A 24494-nucleotide genomic window follows, 5' to 3' on the forward strand; every position below is an offset into this window, starting at 1 on the left:
GGAAGCAAAGAGCCTCGGGTGGTTCGTGCATGTTCAAGGGGAGGGATCGGGGAAAGCTTCCTGGAGGAGGTGGCTTTTGAGGTGGGTCTGGAATGAAGAGAAGCTCGCAGAAGCCCAGGGAGCTGAGGGAGGAAAGCCATGGAGGTGTGAGAGCGCGGGGTGGTGGCTGTCCTTGGACAGCAGGGCACAGTGGGGTCAGCAGGGGGGAGCGAGGGAGTCTCTCTTGTCCTTTCCTCCCCCTGTGCATCAATCCTCCTGGTCCTTGGAGATCTGGGTAGGCAAGCGAGGAGGAAGCTTCACGGTCAGGTCCTAAGGTCTCTGAGGGCAAAACTGTCCTCACCCTCCTTAACCCAGGGGCCGGGGCAGGGCCTGAGAAATGCTGTGAGCTTTCTCTCCTCGGGGCGGGTGGGGACAGCAGTGCCCTGGCCTCCGGGGTGGTCAGTAAGGCACACTCTCAGCCCTTCTGGTCCCTGGTCAGCCCGGGGAGGGGTCTGTCCCGAGCTGCCGGCCAGCATCATCGGGGCAGGTCCTGGCCTCCGGCGAGGGGGTCAAGGGGGCTTGGGGAAGAGTCCCTGCGTCCCCGAGGAAGGGGGCTGTGGAGGTGCTGCTCGGAAGGAGTGCGTGAATGCCCCTCCCGGGCATGTCCGCGCCTGCTCTGAGACCCGCTCATATCGAAGGCATAGGGCTCGCAGCCCCGGGAGAGAGTTCCAGAACGGGGAACTGCCGGTGGTCCAGGGGGGTCAGCTGGCGGCTTTGTGCGTGTGGCGATTTGTGGCAGCCGCTTTCAGCTTTGGGGGCTCCCAGGCATTCACGTTACCAAGACCTTAGGACTAAGACCAGAGTAGTGTCTATGCTCTGCCCGGGCTCAAATTGGGAGGGGAGGGGAGGACGAAGAGAGCGGGGGCAGGACCACCCCTCGCCGCGGGCATGGTTAGAGCACTTTCACTCCTGAGAAGGGGCGGAGAGGGGCTCCCATTCCCTGCTTTGTAGATACAGCACTTGGGTTTCAGAGAGGTTAACCAAAAGACCCGAAGCAGCACGGCCAGGGAGATGCTCAGTGGGCCCAGAGCCAAGCTCCTCCGATGCCCTGGGCCCGTCTCGCTCCTGCTGGCTTAGCTCGAAGACAGGCCTGCTGTGCCCCCTGCAGAGCATGCTGTGTGACTCCAGATGGGACAGACCTGAGGGACGGTGGTCCTGGAACCCCCGGCTCCGCCCCGGGCTTGAGCCTCTGCCCCACCTGCACGGTGCCTGGGGTTTACACAGGCTCCTCCCCTCTCTGTTGGGGAGGAGCACCCAGCGGTCAGAGGTGGGCGCAGAGCCCGGGGGGGGGGGGGGGGGGGGGGGGGGGGGGAGGGGGGAACCCGAGGCTCTACAGGGACCCATCAGGGGCCGGAAGGGAGCTCAGCCCGAGGGACCATTTCAGATCCGACATTGCCACTGTCCTGTTCGTGAAAGCAACGGATTCCAACCTGCGTCCCGGGTGTTCGCAGAGGTCACCGCGGAGCCCTCGGTGTGACGATGGCTGGTTTGCACGTGCTATTGGACCAAGCCGCCAAGGCCTGCTCCGTGGTTCCTGATTTGGTGAGCAGCCGAATCACCGAGCCACGGGGATCCTGACTCAGAAGACCTGGGGTGGGGTCCGAGAACGTGTGATTTTAGCCCCCCTGCGGGTGCCGGGCCCTGCAGCAGGGGCTCCGTGAGGCTCTGGAGGGCTGGCCGGAGCTCCTGGCCCCTCAGGGACAGAGCCGACGGAGCTGGGCTCCCCCTGGGTTTGGGTGGGGAGACCACACGTGTGGGGCACCGAGGGAACAAAGGATTTGGAGCTGTGGGCCTAGAGACCACATCCTCTTTGCCCCCCAGAGTAGTGTTGTTATTGAGAATCAAGTCCCCTTGCACGGCTCCCTGGGGGCCCCGGGGGGACCTGTCCCCAGCACACTCTCCGAACCACCAAATGATAGGGTCCAGCATCAACTCCTCTGCCTGCCATCCCAGAAGGGCCTGTTCTCATCTAGACCCAAATGTGGACAGAAATGTGTGTCTTCACCCTCTCCTTTCAACGAAATGCTTTTTGCCTGGGCAATTGTTTTTGGATTCGGCGTTTCCATTGTTCTGTTCACGAAAGTAACAGATTCCCATCCGTGTCCTCGTTTTGCAAGGCAGAAATTCCCCTGGATGCGAACCTGGTGTTTTCGGAGGCCCGTCCGCCCGCCCCTGTGGGCCCTGGGGGGATGAGGGATTGAGGGGCCGGGTGGTAAACTGAGGAAACACTGCCAAGCTTTCTGCGGAGGTTCCCACACTGCACCCTATGTGACTAGCACTCTGCATTTTGCCCGCAGATCCCAAACAGATTCTTTCCGCGAGGAATCAGCCCTCACACAACATGAACGGGCTCGTTTTATATCAGAAGGCTAAATTTTAACTGACAAATTGGACAGGTTCCCTAAGGCGAGGGTTGCTAAGCTTTGTCAGGCTCACAAAAAATGTGATTTATAATATATTCCTATTCGCTAGACAGTCCTGCTCCCAGGAACGACGGCCTAGTGCAGAAACAGGTCTACTTAATATCTTGACCCCGTATAAAAACACGCTCTGTCAGGGTGTCCACGAGCATACAAACAGATGTGCGTAAATCAGGATTCGACAGAGCCAAGCGAGTTTAATTGCATTAAGTTTTAATGATAATTTAAGCAGTCAAACCCTTAAAATTCAGGGCAGGGCGAGAGGAAGCCACGATTTACTTTAGAATTTTGTATTCTAAAGGAAAGAACTAAGGGTCTGGTGAAAGCAATCTTATTTCCTCTGCTTCCGGTTTACGGAAAGGAAAACGGTGTTTGTCGTTCCCTAATTACTCTGATGTTTATGAACACAGAATATGTCAGATATCAGAAGTCAGTCCACACCTTCAGCCGAGCTCCCTCAGAGATCCTTTGTTAAACACACACACACACACACACACACACACACACACAAGAACAGAGTAAACCATCTGACTCCTTAAAAGTCCCCGTTAAACTTGCCAGCTCATTTTGCCCAAGAAAACCGGGACTGCTCTGAGCAAAGTGGGCAGGGATGGGTTTATTCTCTGAATCCGACTGCTTAGCAGAAGTCAAGCGGCTGATTTTTCCCCAATGTCTGCATATCATGAAACTTCCTAAAAATCTTCCAGGGGGTAACCTGAGCTTATGAAAAATGATCCTGAATGTCAATAGGACAAAGCTTCCCTTCCAAGATGTAATTAGGGGAGCTGGGGGGCACGCCTTTCATATTTTACTTGACAAGCATCTTTTTTTTCCCCTTTGTTCTGTCTGCTCTGGAGAGCTTCAGCAGGGCTTTGCCATTTCTTTGTTAAGGGGAATGGTTTAAAAAAAACCCATAGTTATAGAGTAATTATTTAAAACTGAATCGATCTGATGGGAATGCCCATTTCGCCCAGTATTTTTGTATGTGTGAAAATAAGACTAGTTATTCTAGGTAGTATATGGCTTGTATTTAATTGTACGCATGGTTGAGTTTGTAAGTTCTTTGTTCAAAAACACGAAGGACATACCGACCACGTGAGCAAAGGAAGGCTCAGAAGACTGATGTTGTCTTCGGGCTCCACTGAGAGATGCCGAGGCTGGTCAGAGCTGGCCTAGGGTTCTATCCTACATCATGGTAGAAATACCGACGACGAGTGGAAAATGTCCGCCGAAGGGACATTACGTTACCGTGTCCCAGGCAGGGTTCTGTAACCTCAGCACTAATGCACTTGGGGCTGGATGGTTCTTTGTGTATGCGGTGGGGGTGGGGCTGGCCTGAGCACCGCAAGAGGTTAGCCGCGTCTTGGCCTCTGCCCACTAGGTGTCAGTAGCGGCCTCCCTCTTCCAGGTGTGACAACCAAATGGTCTCCAGACAAACGTCCCCTGCGGGGCAAAATCCTTCTCCGTTGAGAACCACTGGTCTAAAGAATGAAGGAAATTGGGCACATTTAGCTCAGAATGACAATATTTACAGGGAAGGTGAAAGCTCTTTGCAGGTATGGAATTTAAAAAAAATGAAAGTCATTCTGAGTTGCTTCAGCAGGCGGAACAAAGACAAATGAGGTAAAATTGTAGACAGGCCGATTTTAACGAAGGAACGAAGGAGAACCTTCTAGAAGAACTGCTCAGCTCCCACCCCCAAGGTGCTGATGTTTACACTGGGCTAGAATCCTGACTCAAGATCCAGGACTCTTTCCTGTGATAGATCTTTCTTGGAACACTGAGCACCAGCAAAGCACTGTGCCAACAGCCTGGCATCCGTGATCGGATTGACTTTTCTGTTGGGGACAAAAATAAAAAGCTTAAAGGTGGACCTCATGCCCTGGGGGGGGGGGGTTCTGTCCTTCCTCCCCAGTCACCCCAGTTCCACAGAAAGGGTGGGCAGGACAGCCAGGGCAAGGGCTATGTGTGGTGGGGTTTCTGGCCTGGAGTCTCCCCGCTGGCGTCTGAGCCAGTACTGGAATCCAGAACCCTCCAAGTGCTCTTTCCAGATGTTCTCCAAGCACAGAGTGAGGCGAGCTCCAGGAGGTAAGCACCTGGCCCGGATTCTCCTTTGCTTTTAGCATCCTGAGCCCTTAGGAGCCACCTGCCTGAGCCCGCCATCTCGGCAGGGAGCACTTCCCCAAGTGCCCACTAGGTGTCACTCTGTGGTCTCGAATGACCGCTTGCCAAGGCCCCAGAGGTGGCTTTTTTCAGACTTAAACGCTTTCCTCTTCTCTGCCTCTGGCACAAACATTCCAAAATCCCCCGTGACAGGTAGTTTTGCTTTTCTGCTAAATGGCCTCCCCTCTTTTCTCCCTGCCCCTGCCTCCAGGATGAACTCCCCCAGCCTTTTGTGGCACGGCTCCCCGGGTTCAAGTGCCCAAGAGGGGCCATCCTGGCCTGCAGAACCTCCTGGAGTGAGTGTGGCCCAGCCTGCGTCCCCGAGCTGTGCTGCTTGTCCCCTGATGACTTCTTTCTCGCGGTTGCCTAGGAACACCTGCCTCTTCCCATCTGTCTCACCTTCTAGATTGCAGACCCCCCCAAAATCTCCCATCTTTCTGTGCCCCACGCCACAGAAGAAAATACACAGTAGGATGGACAGCATTTGGGGTTTATGTCACTGAAAGAAAGGGAAAAAAAAGAAAAGAACATTGTAAGCGCAGATAACGGAGACAGGAAACAGGTTCAAAGCCGGTAACAATTCCAACGGTAAAAGCGAGGAGCACAGGGAGGGGCGTGTCCACACAGACACTCCTTGGTCTGGCGAGGAGCCGGCTTGAAAAGCTTCGGCGGGGGCAGGGGTGTCCACCTGCATTGTAAGGGGGGCCTTGGCGGGGCGCTGGGGGACTGGCCAGCGTCCGGGGTGCAAGGGAAGGCGTGTGCTAGGACTTGGAGGCAGAGACGAGATGCCTGTAGAGAGCGAACAGAGCCTTTTGGCGACAGAGAGGAAGCAGGGGCCTCCTGTAAGTTCTGAGAGCCGCTGCGATCCCCTTCCCGCCCAGGGCCTCGCGTCCAGTCCCGCGTCTCACGCAAAGGTCTGCTCTCCCAGAGGCCTAGGTGAAAAGTGACCAAACCATCAACCTTTAGCAATGTTTTCTGGGCGGTTTCTGCCTGTGGTGGTGAGGTCTGTTACGTAGCATAGAAATAACGGCACAAAGTTGGGAACCACTGAGGAAGGGTCACTGTGGACAGGGGTCTGGCCTTCAGGCATTCGGCCCAGGACAGAGCAGACGACAGGCACCTTCCTGCATTTGGAAGAATGTGTGGACAAGTTTTAGGTAGTGGGGCGAACCGGGACAGGTCTGATTATAATGAGAGTAGCTAGGGGCCCCCCTGGTGGCTCAGTCGGTTGAGTGTCCGACTTCGGCTCAGGTCATGATCTCCTGGTCGTGAGATCGAGCCCCGCGTTGGGCTCTGCGCTGGCCGCGTTGAGCCGGCTTAGGATTCTCTCTCCCTCTCTCTCTGCCCCTCCCCTTCTCTCTCTCAAAATAAAAAAATAAATTAAAAAAATTTAATTACATTTACTGAGCACTTGCCAGACGCTGTCCCAAGAGCCCCCCACGCCCTCTGGCTGAGTGCTCAGTAACCACGTGACGTGGTCCTATCCCCACTGTCCGTCCCGACCCTTCAGCTGTGGAAACTGAGTCACATCAAGGACGCAGGAGGCGTCCAGGGCACAAGGCTGGTGGCGCTAAAGACAGAGGTTTGGGCACGGCAGCTCAAGTCTAGAACTCCCGTCTCAACCGCAGTCTCCATCGACAAGCCTGCACGACGGGGGCTCAGAACGATACGAAGACAATAGCATTTCGGGGAGAGTTTTCTCCTCGGACCCAGACTGAAGGAGCACCTGCGGGTAAGAGTTTGCTGGCCTGAGACTCAAACGTCCTCATCTGGACTAGCGCCTTCAGGTACAGAGCCCTATTCGATTCTCCCGACAGCAGCCTCGCGCTGGGGGCAATGCAGATATGCATGGGCCCATTTTGCAGATGAGGAAACGGAGGCTCAGAAGCGGGGTGGGTGGCCAGTCAGGGCTGCGGCAGGACTTAACTCGGGCCCAGAGGTTAGCACCCCAGGCGTCGCACGGCGGGCGGTAAGGCGTTACGGCTGGAGCTGTTTTGCCAGAAAGGAGCTAGCACATAGCGGATACGACCCGTTACCAGGCGTGCTAACAGCTGATTTCACCTAAAGTTCGCAATATCCACCGAGGCTGAGTGGCAGGAGTTGTCTGCAGCCCTCCATGAAGCCGGCCGGGCCAGGCCCGAAAACCCGCATCTGCCTGGCAACACAGCGTGCTATTTCTGCCCCATCCGAGGGCTTCTCCTCTTTCTTCCGCCCACCGTGGATTCAGCCCGTTTCTCGACCCTCACTTTTGAGGTCTGGGATGCCAATTCACGGGCAGGATTTTAGCTTTGGAAATGGAGGGGGGGTGCTTAGCTTAGAGCTGTTGCGGGCCAAAGAATTCACGAGGATCCACGATAGACTGGATGGTGGGCACAAAAACCAGCAAAGGAGAAGGGGAAACGAGAGTGGCGTAAAAATTGGGGGACTGGGAAGACGACGATAGGGCGCTTAAGCAGGGGAAGGATTCGGTAGAAAGAAAACAAGTTCCGCTTGAGAAACGTTTCGTCGTGAGCGGCGGAGAAAGCTCGCTCCCAGGTTAGGTGGAGGCAAAACAGAAAAGGCAGAACTGAGGGTGAGAGGCGAGGGCCAGGGGTACCCATCTGTGAGTCACCTGGAGGTTGGGCCGAACCCCAGAATCCGGGCAGTGAGGCCCCAGGGAGGAGAGGAAGTGAGGGTGCAGAGGAGACGCGAGGGGGCCTCCAGCTCTGTGGATCCCTTCCCACACCTCCTCCTGGCCCGGTGACCTTCACCTCCGCTCCCCTCCGGCCGCCCACACCCCGGGCCTCGTCATCACCCTGACGGCTCCCACTGCCCTCCGGGATCGCGCTCCCTGACCACAGCTTCCGAAGCCGTCCCCTCCCTCCCCGCCCGGCTGACCTCATCCCCACCTCCGCTCCCTGGACTTTCCCACGTGGACCAGAGCCTCCTGGCTCCCCGTCTCCAGCCCTCCAGACCACACAGGACATCATCGCGGCCGATCTCTTCGCCAATACCCTCAACTGCCTCGCCCCTCCGTCCTTCCGCCCAGCTCATCCGGCCAGGCTCGAGCCAGGGATTTGCGAGGCACCTGTCTTCTCCGCCCTGCGCCAGCCTTGGCACTCCAGGGGAGGAAATCCCACACCAAGGATGTTTGGTGCCCACAAAGCCACGGTGCCCGGAGTCAGCTGCTCGCTCCCCACGGCTCCCCCCTCCTCCTCTTGGGCATCTGTTCCAAGCCTACGACGTCTCCCCCCGGCAGACGGCTCTGCCCCTGGTTCACGCAGGAGCTCTGCGCTCCCCTACCTGCACGTGCGTGTTTCTGTGTAGGCTCAGCGCTTTGTCCTCGGGTCACCTCTTCGTCCTCGCAACAGCCCCTCCTTGATTCGCATGTTTGCAGATGAGGAACCGCAGGCTCGTGGACGGCCCTGAGGTCAAAGGAGGTTGTATGTCTTCTAACGTGTGCTCTTAACCCACAGGGCCAGGTGCTGTGCTAGATGCTGACGATATAATTATAAACAAGATAGATGAGGTTCCCACCCTCATGAAGCTTACGTTTTAGGAAGACAGTACGTAAGTAAATAAGGGACTACATCAAATAATTATCGGCTGCATAAGAACCAGCAAAAGAAGACGCCAAACTCGGTGACACGGAAAAGACTGGCTTGGGTAGGGTGGTCAGCGGGGAGCCCTGACGGGAAGGTGTGCTGACGGCCCCCCGTCTTTCCTCACTCCCCACTTGTGCCATCCAAGGGTGGTGCCCCACCCCCGCTCTGGATGCCATCATTCATTAGCAAGATGATGTCACTCGCACCGGGAGCAGGTGTACCCTGTGTAGATGATGAGTTTAGAGGGCTGAGTTACTGAGGCCCCAAAATGGGAACGTAGTGGGGGTATTTCTGGGATCAATCAACCACCTAGGGAAGAAAGGGGTCCTTGGAGGCTTGGATCATTGGCCGCAGCTAAATTCCTCCACGGAGGACAGAAAGATGACCCCGAGGGTGACGGAGGCAGGTGAGTTCTGGTCCATCCAACCAGTGTTGAACATCGTGTCCCAGGTTGGGTTCCCTAGGGAGAGGGGGAACGGAGACCTGGGTGCAGGAAGCTTATGGGCAAGTGCGCTTGGGATCGACACCTGCGGGGAGTGGAGGAAGCGGGACTGGGGAGGGAGAAGACACTGACGGAGGCGGCAGATAAATCGGCCTCGGTGCCGGCCGCCCGTGCAGCTGGGCCCACGCGTGGCGTCCGTCCCCAACACTACGGTGAATTGGCTCACGAGAACACTGCGTCAGTTCCCCAGCCAGCTGGTGGCCAAAGTCGTCCTGTCTGCTTGGTCGTTGAGTGCCGCGTCTGTGTTGGATGCTTCCTGGCGGGCATTTCATGCCTACGAAACATCTTTCTCTTGGCGCTCACTCTCTCCAGTTCGTCCACATCCTCCTCCCAAATTCTCTTGTTCTAAATTTTCTTCTTTCTTCAAACTGCCCCGGCTCGTCAGTCTGCATATAGTCTAACCTTGGGCCGTTTCTCTTTCCACGTGAGATGGCCCCTTTCCACGTGGGGCCGGTGCTGCGCTAACGCCACGTCCCCCTTTTGGCTCGTACCCACATACCAAAGACAGTGAGCCGAACAGTGGTCCCGCGGAGACGGCCCTGCCCTACTCCCGGGAACCTGTGGGCATGTCAGACTGCATATTTTAATTGGCAAAGACACAGCCAAGGTGGCGGAGCACCCGAGGGACGGCGGCGTGGGAGGGACCCAGCCCTCCAGCTCTGTGCTGCTAAGGAAGAAGGGGCCACAAGCCAGGGAACGCCGGTGGCCCCTAGAACTGGAAACGGCAAGGAACCAGAGTCTCCCCTCGGGTCTCCAGAAGGAACGCACGCCTGTCCCCGTCTACACCTCGATGTTAGCCCCAGCGGGATCCGTTTCCGTCTTCTCCACTCCAGGCCTGTGAGACCCTGTTGATGAAGGGAGTATCACAGCAAGCGATCACATCTGTGAACCCAGCTGGCTATTTCCCTTCTCCTTCTGATCGCAAAGGCCTCCCATCCATGCGGCCAGAGGTGGTGACGGCTTAGGGACAGTAGCAGGGCACTAGTGGTAGGGGCCGTGAGTTTGGGCACCTGGCTGGTGCTACCTTTGCCCTCTGGCCTTCGCTAGTACTGAAACCCAGATGGGCTACCTCCGCTTCGAGGAATGCTGTTGCTGCCTTGGAGGGTCTGGTGGAATTCAGGCCCCTGGCCACACAGCCACCGGCAGTCATGGGGAGGTGCCCCCTATCTACCAGGATCCCGTCGGATGCTAGGAGATTTTCTGCTTCGAGAGTGTGATGGGTTTTGGTAAACTTATTCAGCTGGGTGATCGTCACAATATTCCAGTTTGGGGGTACTTCCGTGACTCCCCCAAGTTTCCCTGGGGCCCACCTGCGGTCTACCCCTCTTGCTACCCCCAACCCCGGGGCAAACACAGATCCGCTTTCCGTCCCGATAGTGTTTGCCTTTCCTAGAGATCTCACATAAATGACATCGCACGATTTGTAGTCTTCTTTTCTGACTTGTTTCGCCCACCGCGACGTTGTTTTCATCCGTTGTGCGTCTCTCTCCAATCTGGCCCAAACTCCGACACCTCCCCACCCTGCGTGAGCTCTGGGGATTGGTAAGGTCGCAGCTCTGTGACAGCTGTTCTTTGGCTGGCTTCGCGGACTCTCACCTTGTGCACGCACGGTCTGATACGTAGTCAGAGACCCGAGCAGGTTCCTAGCTGGTTTCTGCGGTTTGTTCTCTGCAGAGCTCCACCTCGGCAAATTCCAGCCACTTTGGTCTGCAGCCTGCGAGCTCGGTCTCCCTTTGTCTTGCTACCCGGGGCCGCTGCTTTCTGCGTTGTGATGTGGAAAGTTAGTCCAGGCAGAGAGGCCGGGCAATCATGCATTTCTGTCCTCTCGAGGATCCCGGTGCCATGTTGGCTGTTACTTAATGTCTTAAACACGTAGGTCTCTCCCCCGTATATTTTCTCCAGTTTCTACTTCTTGGTAGCAAGTCCGCTCTTGGTTATCCATCAAGGACAGCCATGCTTTTCTTGTTGAATTTCTTCACTAGCTATTATTATATTCAGTCAAATGCAGCTTTTTAACGTGAATGGTTTAAACAATCTTGGTAACTGTATACAGTTGGTAACCATCACCACCATCGTGATGGGGGAGAGTTCCCTTCCCTAAAATGCTTGCTCGTGCCCCCTCACCCTCAATCCCCTCCCCTCCCGACGTGTAACTTCTTTCTGTAACTATAGCTTTCACCTTGGCCGTGATTCTTAAATTCTACAGTACACAGTGTTTGTGTATGTGGTCTTTCGCTTAGCGGGTTTGAGATTTTCCACATTATTGTGTGTGTTAATGTTTTGTTCCTTTCTATTGCTGAGTAGTATTGCATTGTGTGGGTAGATGTTTACCCCATTCACTGGGTGGTGGGCATTTGGGGTGCTTCCAGTTTGGGTCTGTGAATGGATAATGTTACTATGCTACATCTTTGTGTGGAAAAACATATATATATATATATGTAACCTTTGCATGCATGGACATTCTGGAACATGTTGTAAGTGTATGTTTAACTTTTAAAGGTCTCACCCTACTGTTTTGCAAAGTAGCCATACCACTTTGCCCTCCTACCAGCAATGGATGATCTAGGATGCTCTAGATCATCAAGGACACTATTATCTCTCTCTCTCTCTCTTATTTTTATATATATATATTTTAATGTTTTTTTAACGTTTATTTATTTTTGAGACAGAGAGAGAGAGAGAGCATGAATGGGGGAGGGGCAGAGAGAGAGGGAGACACAGAACCAGAAGCAGCCTCCAGGCTCTGAGCCATCAGCCCAGAGCCCGACGCGGGGCTCGAACTCACGGACCGCGAGATCGTGACCTGAGCTGAAGTCAGACGCTTAACGACTGAGCCACCCAGGCGCCCCAGTATATTTTTTTTCTTTTTTTTTTTAATTTTTTTTAACGTTTATTTATTTTTGAGACAGAGAGAGACAGAGCATGAACGGGGGAGGGTCAGAGAGAGGGAGACACAGAATCTGAAACAGGCTTCAGGCTCTGAGCCGTCAGCACAGAGCCCGACGCGGGGCTTGAACTCACTGACCGCGAGATCATGACCTGAGCCGAAGTCGGTTGCTTAACCGACTGAGCCACCCAGGCGCCCCCCCAGTATATTTTTTAATGTTTATTTTATTTTTGAGAGATCGAGACAGAGTGCAAGCGGGGGAGGGGCAGAGAGAGAGAGGGAGACACAGACTCTGAAGCAGGCTCCAGGCTCTGAGCTGTCAGCACAGAGCCTGATGTGGGGCTTGAACTCATGAACTGTGAGATCATGACCTGAGCTGAAGTCAGATGTTTAACCAACTAAGCCACCCAGGTGTCCCTCCCTTTTTTTACTTGAGAGAGAGAGAGAGAGAGAGAGAAAGAGAGAGAGAGAATTTTAAGCAGGCTCCACATTCAGCACAGAGCCTGACGTGGGGCTTAATCCCACGACTGTGAGATCATGACCTGAGCCAAAGTCAAGAGTCAGATGCCCGACTGACTGAGCCACCCAGACACAACTACCTTTCTTTTTTTAATATTTTATTTTTAAGTAATCTCGACACCCAACATGGGGCTCAAACTCACGCCCCCGAGATTGAGTCACACACTCTTCTGACTGTGCCACCCAGGTACCCCCATTATCTGTTTCTTTAAACTTTGGTCTTTTTAATGGTTGCACAGTGGTATCTCATTGATTTTCCCCTTTGAATTACCTCGGTGCTTTTGCCAAAAACTAATGGACCATGTACGTGTGGGTTTATTTCTTTATTTCTGGAGTCTATTCTGTCCCATTGATTATGTGCCAATGGCACAGTGTCTTGGTCACTGTAGCTTTATAACAATCTTGAAATCTAAATAGTTTCTGTCCTCCAACTTTGTTCCTATTTTTCAAAACTCTTTTGGATATTGTATGCATTTTGTCTTTTCATGTAAGTTTTTAAATCTGCTTGTCAGTGTCTTTCCACAAAGTGTGTTAAAATTTTAATTGGAATTGCACTGAATCTGTAGATGAATTTGAAGAGGACAGACATATTAACAATATTAAGTGTCCCAATCCATGAACATGGTATATCTTCTTGTGTACTTAGGTCTTTTTCAATCTCCTGTTGTAATATTTTGTAGCAGAACAGGTTTTGTACATCTTTCATCAAATTTATTCCTAAATATTCTTGATGTTATTGTAAGTGAAGCTGGTTATTACATTGAATGTGTAATTGTTCATTGCTAGTATGTAGAAATACAACTGGCCTTCATATTATTGACGTTCTATCTTGCAACGTTGCTATGTTCGCTTATTAATTCTAGTAGTGTCTTTTATAGATTCATTAGGGCTTTCTAGATACAAGATTAAGTAGTCTGCAAAAAAGACATTTTCATTTCTTTCCTAACTTGTATGTCTTTCATTTTCATTTATTTTTCTAGCCTTGGCTAGGACTTTCAGTAAAATGTTAAATATAGACACAGTAAGAGCAGACATCCTTGACTTGTTGCTATTCTAAATAGAAAGCATTAAATCTTTCACTACTGAGTATGATGTTGGGTGTAAGGGTTTTTGTTTTTGTTTTTGTTTTGGGGGGGTTGTGTTGTTTTGTAGATATCCTTAATCAGATTTTAAATTGAATTTTATCAAATATTTTTACTTGCATCTTTTAAAATGATCTTTTCTTTTTTATTCTATTAATACAGCAAATCATATTAATTGAATTTGGGATGTTAAACCAATTCTACATTCCCAGAATATGCCCCACTTGGTACTGATGTATTGTCATTTTTATATATGGTTTGATTTGCTAATATCTTGTTACAGATTTTTGTGTCTGTGGTCGTGAGGGATATTAGTCTGTATTTCTTTTTTCTTGTGAAGTCTTTGCTTGGTTTTGGAATCAGGTTAATACTAGCCTTATAGAATATGTTGGGAAGTGTTAATTCTTTTGTTTTCTGAAAGAACTTGTGTAGGATTGATGTTGTTTCTTTCTTAAATTCATGATAGTATTTACCACTGAAGCTCTGAGTTCACTTTATGGAAGGGTTTTTAATTATAACTTCGATTTATTTAATTGATATCAGGCTGTTCAAGTTTTGTAATGTTTTCTTGGATGAACTTTGGCAATTCATGTCTTTCAAGGAATTTGTCATTTCACATAGGTTGTCATTCTATTGCCATGAAGTTGTTCATAACATATCCTTATTCTTTTAATGTCTATTGAATCTGTAGTAATGACTTCATTGTTCCTGATATTAGAAATTTTTGACTTCCTCTTTTCTTAGTCGGCCCAACTGAAAGTTTATCATTTTTATTACCGTTTTCAAAGAAGTAGCTTTTGCTTTCATTGGTACTCCCTATATTTTTCTATTATTTCCTTGATCTTTATCTTTATTATTTTCTTCCTTATGCCTGCCTTGGATTTAATTTGCCTTTCTTTTTCTAGGATCTTTTTTTAAGATGTTTATTTATTTTTGAGAGAGAGAGAGCATGTGAGCAGGGGAGAGGCACAAAGAGAAGGGGACAGAGGATCTGAAGTGGGCTCTGTGCTGACAGCAGAGAGCCTGATGTGGGGCTGGAACTCACAAACCATGAGATCATGACCTGAGCCGAAGTCACTTAACTGACCGAGCCACCCAGGCACCCTCTTTTTCTAGGATCTTAAAGTGAAAGCTTAGATGTATATTTGAGATATTCCTTTTTTTCCAATCCAGGCATTTACAAGTATATTTCCCTCTAACCACTGCTTTAACTTTATCCCACAAAACTATTTAAAGGAAAACTTTTTTTAACTGTGGTTGACACACAATGTTACATGAGTTTCAGGTGAACAACATAGTGATTTAACAAGTCTATACACAATGCTATGCTTACCACAAGTGTAGCAACCATATCCTACAAATTTTGATAGGACATTTTCATTATCATTCACTCAGTCCAAAACATTTTCTTACCTCTTCTGTGATTCCTTTTTTTGATCCAATAGTATTTAGAAGGGTTTTTTTTTTTTTAAGTTTTGGAGGTGTTTAGGTTATTTTATTATTACCGATTCCTAACATAAATTTGCTGTAGTCAGAAAACACACTCTGTAGGATTTCAATCTTCATATGCATATTAAGACTTATGGCTCAGAATATGGTCTACCCACGTGCACTTGAAAAGAATGTACATTCTATCATCGCTGGGTGTTGCATCATATGTATGTTAAAAGAGGTTGAGAGTATTGTTCAGATATCCCATATCATTGCTAATTTTTGTCTAGTTGTTCTAGCCATTGCTAAGGTAAGAATGTTAAAATCTCCAGTTATGATTGTGGGATTGTCTGTTTCCCTTTAACTGTTGATTTTTGCTTCAGGTATTTGAAAACTTCTTATTGGGCAAATACACGTTTATGATGATTATGTCTTCATAATGAGTTTGTTCTTTCACCATTGTGAAGGGTCCTTCTTTACCCGTGGTAAAACATTCCTTTTTGAAATCTATTTTATCCCATGTTAATATAGCCCCTCTGACCTTCTTGTGCTTGTCATTCACAAGGGTTATCTATTTCCCATTAGTTAACTTTCAACCTGTGTCTTTATATAGTTGTCTTAAAAAAATCCTTTCTGATGATCTCTAACTTTTAATTACAGTGTCTCTTCTATTACCATTTACTGGTATTATTGATATGGTTAGGTTGGATTTTTCATTTTATTTTTGTTTTGTTTGTCTCCTCTGTATTTTTTTCCTCTGTTGTTCTTTTTAATTTTTTTAGAATGTTTCTTAGAATTCTGTTTCAATTTTCCTGTTGTTATCTTAGCTATACTTCTTTGTCTTTTTTAAAGTGGTTGCCCTAGAAAATACGATATACATTGAATTTATGGGTCAGTATCTCCTCTGTCTCTTCTGTTCTTGTTGTTACATTTAATACATCTACTTATGTTTTAAACCTCACAAGAAAATTTGTCATTTTTGCTATAAACCGTGATGTGATATGATATTAGAAGGGAAATGGGAAATAGAAAAGAATGGTCATTTGATTTGACCTGGATATTCACCATTTCTAATGCTATTCAATGCTTCTGAGGATTTGAATTTCTGTCAGCCCAAAGAAGTTTCTTTAGTGTTCCTCATGGTGCAGTTCCGTCGGTGAGGAATCCTCTTAGTTATATTTTACATTAAAATGCCTTTATTTTGTTTTCATTCTTGAATGATGTGGATATATCATATATCATTTCTGAATATAGAATTCCTCATGGATGGATTTTTTTCCTTCATCAGTTAGAAGATGTTGTCCCGCTGTTTCCTAGCCTCTCTGGTTTCTAGTAAGTCAGTCATTATTTGGATAATTGTTTTTCTGTATATAATATGTCTTTTCTTTCTCTTTGGGTTTCGATGGTGTGGTGCATCTTGGCGGAGGCTTCTCTGTGTTTATTTTGCTTGGTGTTACTGTAACATTTATATCTGCAAATTTCTATCTTGGAAATCGAGATGTGGACATTCTTGGCCATTATTTTTCAAATGCTCTTCTGTGTGTGCCACGTTCTCCCTCTCTCATCCTTCCTGTATTACAATTAGACTGGTATCTGAACATCTGACATCTCTAACAAGTTCCTGAGATTCTGTTCATTGTGGTTTCAATGTTTTCTCTTTCTGTTCCTATTCCTGGGCGTGTCTGTCCATCTATCTTCTATCTATTTTCTATCCTTTGTGTCTTGATTCAATTTCATTTATTCTTCTGTTTGCCATGTGTTTTTCAGGCCTACAGTTCCATTTGGTCTTTTTTTATTGTTTTTCTCTGCTGAGATTTATTATTTTTCTCCCGAGGTGCATATTCACTGAAGTCATGTTTTGTTTTAATTCATCGAGTTTAGTTATATTTGCTTTAAAATCTGTTTCTGGGGGCGCCTGGGTGGCTCAGTTGGTTGAACATCGGACTCTTGGCTTCAGCTCAGCTCATGATCTCATGGTTCGTGGGTTCAAGCCCTGCATCGGGCTCTGTGCTGATGGCATGGGGCTTGCTTGGAAGACAGCTATGCTCACCACTATATCACCAATGCCCGCTTGGGGCTTGCTTGGGATTCTCTCTCTTTCTCTTTCTCTCTCTGCCCCTCTCCTGCTTGTGGTCTCTCTCTCTTTTCCTCAAAATAAATAAATAAACCTACCAAAATAAAATAAAATGAAATAAAGTCTTTTCTGTCCATTCTAACATCTAGCTCAATATATGGATGAATTCACTTAAGTTTCTTTCCTCGTGAGAATGCATTCCATTTTTTGTTGTTGTTTCTAAAGTTAGGTTACTCACTTTTCAAATTGTATAAAAATAATTCATCCCTACAATCCAACTATTACTAGTAACATTGGAATTATTACCTCAAATACCAGTCGTCTATTGTTAATGCTATCAATTATACCTTGAGCCTACCTACAATTTTCCACGCACTCCCTGTGTTCCTAACTAGCCCAACTACCTAACAGCTTTCTATCTCCTTGCCCTCCTTGCCCACCTTATCCCTCCTGTTTACTGAATTTTATTCCATACATAGTTCAATGTCATCATTTATTGAGCTAAGCTTAATAAATGTATGACACTGGATTGACCTAGACTATCTCGTTGAATCCCCCCAGCCACCCAATTGAGTAGGCATTATTAGTATTCCATTTTACAGGTGGAAAAAAAAATGGCTTAAAGAGATGGTTACTTGTCCAAGGTCAGGTGCTAATAGATGAAAGCAGGATTGACATCGTGCAGGTTTGTTTGATTCTGGAGCTTGTGCTCTTTACCAGAGATTGGCCAACCTTTTTCATAAAGTACCACATGGTTACCATTTGAGTCTTTGTAGGACGTACAGTCTCTGTCACAACTTCCCAGATCTGCCATTGTAGCATCAGAGGAGACACAGACAACGTGTAAATGAATGTGACCGTTTCCAATAACATTTACGGAAACAGTGGGAAAGATGTGGCTCGCGGTCTGTAGTTTGCTGATCCCCGCTCTTAACGATTACACCATTCTGTTATTTTTTTTTTTCCTTTAATCTCCAGAGCTATCCATTCAACAAATATCTACAGCACTGTTTCCGAGAACAAGGCACTGAACTTGGTCCTGGAAGGGGTGAGGAAGGCAAAGGCCCTGACTGGAGGGGCCGCAGATGAGAAGGACAGTACACAAACACATCTATACCACAGAGCTGACTGGTCAGTGCCAAAAGAGGGGTATAGACTGACTGGAGCTTTTCCCGACGGACACAGGGTGTTTCAGTGCAGTGGGTGGTGATGGCATAAGCTTTCTGGCGAGAGAACCACAGGCAGAGATGGCAAGGAGACAGTTTCAGAGGAGCCAACACAAGCAAGATTTTTTCTATCCGTTCGTCACTCCTCTTCTCTTCTCTTTACCACTATTCACTTATTTCCTCTCTCTTTTCCTCACCAGCATCATCCGTACTTTGGTCCAAACCTTTTTGTCTCGCACCTTCCCCGACTTTCCCCTTTGCTTTACTCCCCTCCCCTTCCTTCTTTTTAAATTTTTTTCTAATATTTTATTTATTTTTGAGAGAGAGAGAGAGAGAGCAGGGGAGAGGCAGAGAGAGAAGGAGACACGGAATCTGAAGCAGGCTCCAGGCTCCGAGCTGTCAGCACAGAGCCCGACACGGGGCTCAAACCCACAAACTGTGAGATCATGACCTGAGCTGAAGTCCGATGCTTAACTTAGACTGAGCCACCCAGGTGCCAACCCCCCACCCCCGCTTCCTTCTTCTTAAAATTTATTTATTTTTGCTTCTTGACTACTGGTCCTGTTCTGCACTGGGCTCAAGGCACACATTTATATAGCATACTTCATTTGGAGTTTTATTCAGGTACATCAGCATGGTTGACACATTATCTCAGGCAAACAATATTTATGTAAAACTTAAAAATGTCATTTAGATTTAATGTAATACTTATCAAAATACCAACAGCATTTTTTTCATAGAACTACAACACACAATCCTAAACTTTGTATGGAACCACAAAAGACCCCGAATAGCCAAAGCAATCTTGAAAAAGCAAAACAAAGCTGGAGGCATCACAATTCCAGACTTAAGTTTTGTTACAAAGCTGTAGTCATCAAACCAGTATGGTACTGGCACAAAAATAGACACATAGATCAATGGAACAGAACAGAGAGCCCAGAGACAGACCCATAATTACATGGTTAATTAATCTTTGACAAAGGAGTCAAGACTATACAATGGGTTGTGTATTTCCCAACACATGGTGTTGGCAAAACTGGACAGCTACATGGAAAAGAATGAGACTGGACCGTTTTCTTACATCAGACACAAGAATAATCTCAAAATGGACTAAAGACCTAAATGTGAGACCTGAAACCATGACAAAATCCTAGAAGAGAACACAGGCAGTAGCGTCTCTGACATAGGCAAGAACCAGAACAACATTTTTCTAGATAGGTCTCCTGAAGCAGGGAAATAAAAACAAAAATAAACTATTGGGATTACATCAAAATAAAGAGCTGCGGCACAGCAAAGGAAACAACCAACAAAACTAAAAGACAACCTACCGAGTGGGAGAAGATATTTGCAAATGAGATATTTGATAAACGGTCAGTGTCCAAAATACATAAAGAACTTATACAACTCAACACCAAAAAGCAGTCCGTTTTAAAAATAGGCAGAAGATATGAACAAACATTTTTCCAAAGAAGACATCTGGATGGCTAACAGACACATGAAAAGATGCCCCACATCACTCATCATCAGGGAAACACCAATCGAAACCACAGTGAGATATCACCTCATACCTGTCAGAATGGATAAAATCAAAAATACAAGAAACAGCAGGTGTTGGCAAGGGTGTGGGGGGAAAGGAACCCTCATACACTGTTGTGGGAATACAGACTGGTGTAGACACTATGGAGGACAGTATGGAAGTTTTGCAAAAAAAATAGGGGCACCTGAGTGGTTCAGTTGATTAAGTGTCCGGTTCTTTTAAAAAATTTTTAAAATGTTTATTTTTGAGAGAGAGAGAGAGAGACACAGAGTGCGAATGGGGAGGGACAGAGAGAGAGGGAGACACAGAATCCTAAGCAGGCTCCAGGCTCTGAGCTGTCAGCACAGAGCCCAATGCAAGGTTCGAACTCCCGAACCATGAGATCATGACCTGAGCCAAAGTCGGACGCTTAACCGACTGAGCCACCCAGGTGCCCCCGACTCTTTTTAATGTTTATTTATTTTGAGAGAGAGCAAAAGAGAGAGAGTGAGCGTGCGTGCACACGTAAGTGGGGGAGGGGCAGAAAGAGACTCCCAAGCAGGCTCCACGCTGTCAGCACAGAGCCCAACTCGGGGCTCGATCCCACAACCATGAGATCATGACCTAAGCCAAAACCAAGAGTCAGACGTCCAACCTACTGAGCCACCCCAGCGTGCCAAGCGTCTGACTCTTGATTTCAGCTCAGGTCATGGTCTCACGGTTCATGGGATAGAGCCCGCATTGGACTCTGCACTGAGCATGGAACCTGCTTGAGAGTCTCTCTCATTCTCCCTCTGCCCCTCTCCCCTGCTCATGTTCTCTCTCTCTCTCTCAAATTAAAAAAAAAAAATTAAAAATAGAACTACCCTGTGACCCTCGGTATTACCCCAAACATACAAAAACACTAAGTCAAAGGGATCCATGCACCCCTATGTTTATTGCAGCATTATTTACAATAGCCAAATTATGGAAGCAGCCCAAGCGACCATTGATAAATGAATGGATAAAGAAGATGTGATATATAGTGGAATATTTTTCAGCCATAAAAAAAGAATGAAATCTTGCCATTTACAACAATATGGACAGAGCTAGAGAAATAGGTGATAAGGATTAAAGAGTACATTTATCATGATGAACACCGAGTAATATATAAAATTGTTGAATCACTATATTGTATACCTGAAACTAAGATTACCCTGTATGTTAACTATACTGGAATTAAAATAAGAAGCCTTAATAGAAGAAAAAAAAGATGAAAAAAAAGCTCAAAAAAAAAAAACAAAACCAAAAACAAAAAATGCCACTTTGCCCAAGTGAAATATTAACTTACTTCTGTTAATTCAGTCAAGGTCGATATCTCTTGGTCGATTCTGGGCAGTCAATAACATCCACTGTTTGACCAATTTATTATTTTTTTACTTGCTCACACTACTAGTCTGTCCTGTTAATGTAGCTCTTTTGATCGTCTTATAATTTATTTCTTCCCCTGTTCCATCCTTTCTCTTTCCTGTACTTTTTGGATTGGTGTACATTTTTTTTTTTTTTCTGGAGGCGTGCTACTTTCTTTCTCCTTTCTGAAAATATCTCTAAAAATATTCTTTGTTCATTAATTTAACTAATGTTCATTGAGAAATTGCCACGTGGTAGGTCCTCTCCTGGGGACATTATGGCAGTAAACACAACAGATAAGTAGACCAGGATATAGAGAGTGTTAAGTGCTATGGAGAAAAATTCCTTAGAATCAGGAATTTGGGTGGTGTATTACAACTTTAAAAACTGGTGAGATCACTTCGTCAGACAGTTGAAGGAAACTAACCACGCCAGCATCTGCTTGGAAGGGTGTGGAAAGCGTCCCACGCAAAAGGAATTGCATGTATGAAGTCCTGGGGCAGGAGCGTAACTCCTCTGGTGGAGACAACAAGGAGGCCGGTGTGGCTGAAGCTCTGTGAGGGAGGAAGAGACTAGAAGTGTCGGGGCGGGCAGGAGGAGGGACACAGGCTATTTAGGGACTTCTCCAATGGAAGAATTTGAGCTTTTATCTTGAGATGGAAATCCTTCAGTGGGTTTTAAGCAAAGTGAAATGTTGACATGTATATTTTTTACATGTTAAATTTTGAGAGAGAGAGAGAGAGAGAGAGAGAGCAGGAGAGAGAGAGAGAGAATCCCAAGCTGACAGTGCAGAGCCCGACACAGTGCTCGAACTCACGAGCCGTGAGATCATGACCTGAGCGGAAATCAAGAGTCGGACGCTTAACTGACTGAGCCACCCAGGTTCTCCTTGGCTTATTTTTAGAAGATCCGGAATGTAGGGAGGCAAGAGAAGAAGCCAAGAAACCAGTTAGGATATTACAACTTTCCAGGCAATATATTTGAATATTATGGGGAATGTTTTCTGGAAGAATCAGGGTAGTTACTTTTGTTTTACGATTGAGGATAGAAAACTAAGGGGCGAAATCTTGATGCATGATGAAGCATTTCACCATCCCCTGCTCCTCAGGGAAATATTGGGTGATTTTGCCTTGCTAATCCAAGGACTGCTAAACATTTTGAATTTTCTTTGGCACCGTTAGGCGATCTAATGCCTGGCACATAATTGGCGTACAGAAGTATTTCTGGAATGAATACGTAGGCAGTTGAATGGGTAAGACTGAGTTACGTTATCCCGTAACTTGCAGATGCAAGAGGCGTTTCTCTGGTGGTGGTTATTGTCTTTTCTGTAGTTTTCTGTAGCAAAGATCATCAAAAGTGCCACATTAGAAACACAGTCCTACTTTTCAAGTCAAAATGTCAGGCGCATGTATCTACAGATTTTATGTGGTCCCATAGCAATTTGTACAGTCCTCCGTCATAGTTATCAAGGCTCTTTTGTCTGGAGTTCCTTCAGGGTTGGGATCATTTCACCTAGCACAGGGCTTGGGGACAATGTTTAATGTATGCACAGTATGATAAAGGGTAGTAGAAAGAAAATATGTGCATTACCAACACCAGCCACAGAATATTGTGATTCTTGAAAAATATGTTCATTTCCCTTTGGAAAAAGCAACTCTGGGGGCATGCGAGTGGCTCAGTGGGTTTAGCATCGGACTTTTGATCTTGGCTCGGGTCATGATCCCAGGGTCGTGGGTTAGAGCCCCACATTGGGCTCTGCACTGAGTGTGGAGCCAGCTTGGGATTCTTTTCTTTCTTTCTCTCTCTCTCTCTCTCTCTCTCTCCCTCTACCCCTCTCCCTCACTCTCATGTGTGCTTTCTCTCTCTCTCTCTCTCTCTCTCTCTCAAGAAAAAAAAATCCTATTTAGGAAAAAAGAATTCTCAAGTTACTGCTACAGAATTTAGCTACGTGACTTCTAATTATGTTTTAAGCCCTCCACGAGCTGGATCCATGTATTCTCAAGGTATCTAAAGTGCCTGGTAAATGATCTGGTATCACCAGTAAATGATCACTAAGTACTGGGACCTGGGCTTCAGGGGCTGAGATCCACTTTCCAGGGGGTCCATGTAGGGGCACGAATAAAGCCATTTCAACAGCTGGATGAGGTCTTCAACCTTCTCCTCACAGGGAGCTTTAGAACTTCTGTCCCTCCTGTGCACCCCCTCCCACGGGTCCCCCCTGCCCGCATCTCCCCCTCTGGGTGCACCTGTCCCTGTACCCCCATCCCGTCAGGGCCTCCCACACCCGCATCTTCCCCCCCCTCCCCGGGTGCACCTGTTCCTGTACGCCCTCCCGGCCAGGCCCCCCACGCCCGCATCTGCCCCTCCGGGTGCACCAGTCCCTGTACCCCCATCCGGCCAGGACCTCCCACGCCCGCATCTCCCCCCTCTTCCCGGGTGCACCTGTCCCTGTACCCCCATCCGGCCAGGGCCTCCCACGCCCGCATCTCCCCCCTCTTCCCGGGTGCACCTGTCCCTGTACCCCCATCCGGCCAGGGCCTCCCACGCCCGCATCTCCTCCCCCCTTCCGGGGTGCACCTGTCCCTGTACCCCCTCCTGGCCAGGCGCCCACCCCCTCCTGCAGCTCCCCCTCCAAGCCTGAACCCTCGGCTCCACTTCTCAGACTCGACGCCCTCCCGGCGCCCCTCCCCCCCGAACTTCCGCCCGCGCCCCCCTCCCCTCAGGCGGGACTTCCGCCCGCGCCCCCTCCCCGCGCCGCGTCGTCCCCGTCGCCGCCCGAGGGGAGCCTGGGAGCGCGTCGTCGCGCTCTCCCGCGGGGCCCGGGCTGCGGCGGCGCGGAGGCGGCGGCGGCGTCCGGCGGCTGCGGGGCGCGCTCCTCCCCGGCCTGCGCTCGCCCCGCGCCTCCTGCTCGTCCTCCTGCTCCTCGTCGGCGCCCGGCTCCGCGAGCTGCGAGCGGCAAGATGGCGGCGCCCAGGCCTCCGCCCGCCCGGCTGTCCGGCGTCATGGTGCCCGCGCCCATCCAGGACCTGGAGGCCCTCCGCGCGCTGACGGCGCTCTTCAAAGAGCAGCGGAACCGGTAACGGCCGGGCGGCGCGGGCGGGCGGGCGGGCGGGCGGGGAGCGGGCGCCCCTCCCCCGGGAGGCGGGCGGCAGAGGCCTCGGCCGTGGGCCCGAGGGGCCCCGGGGGGCTGACACCTGCCCCCCACCCGCCGGCACGGGCGTGGAGCCGCGCGCGCGCGAAGGGGACCGCCCCACGCGAGCCCCTTGCCACCCGCCCCCGGGCTTGCCGGGCCCTGGCCCGGAGCGCCGGCGCGGCCCGCGGTGGCCCGGCGGCCCGCTGGCGGGGGGGGGGGGGGGGGGGGGGGCAGGCGGGCGGCCGCGAGAGCGCGGTGGGGACAGTCCCCGTGGGGGGGGGTGGGGGGGGGTGGGCAGCGCGGTGTGCGGGGCGGTTGCGCCCTGGTCCCGAGCGAACCGGCCGTTTGGGTCCTGACTGTCAGTGGGGGGGCAAGGTGGCCGGGTGGGAAGGGCCCGCGAGTCCGGCGCGCCTGGATTCGGTTCCTGGCCTTACAAGTTGTGCGTTTCTGGGCGATTTCTCCGAGCCTTAGGTTTTCCTGGTCTGGAAGTGCGAATGCAATACGTACCCTCCTTGCTGGATTGTACAGAGGGATGAATGAAATAAATAAAGCGCGTGAAAATGCAAAACGTGTGACGTTGTAAGTCAGT

General features: G+C 49.2%; 1 protein-coding gene across 1 annotated transcript in view; it reads left to right on the forward strand.

Moving 5' to 3' along the window:
* Nucleotides 1-23601: 23601 nt before the first annotated feature.
* The window catches only part of ATXN10 (ataxin 10), a 165850-nt gene continuing 164957 nt past the window's right edge, over nucleotides 23602-24494 (forward strand). Inside the window, exon 1 of the mRNA XM_042948115.1 lies at nucleotides 23602-23848. Coding sequence (XP_042804049.1) covers nucleotides 23733-23848 — 116 coding nt within the window. The 5' untranslated portion in view covers nucleotides 23602-23732. The remainder of the gene's footprint in view (nucleotides 23849-24494) is intronic.

The sequence above is a fragment of the Panthera leo genome, chromosome B4 (genome assembly GCF_018350215.1).
Source record: "Panthera leo isolate Ple1 chromosome B4, P.leo_Ple1_pat1.1, whole genome shotgun sequence".
In the NCBI taxonomy this organism is placed as follows: Eukaryota; Metazoa; Chordata; class Mammalia; order Carnivora; family Felidae; genus Panthera; species Panthera leo.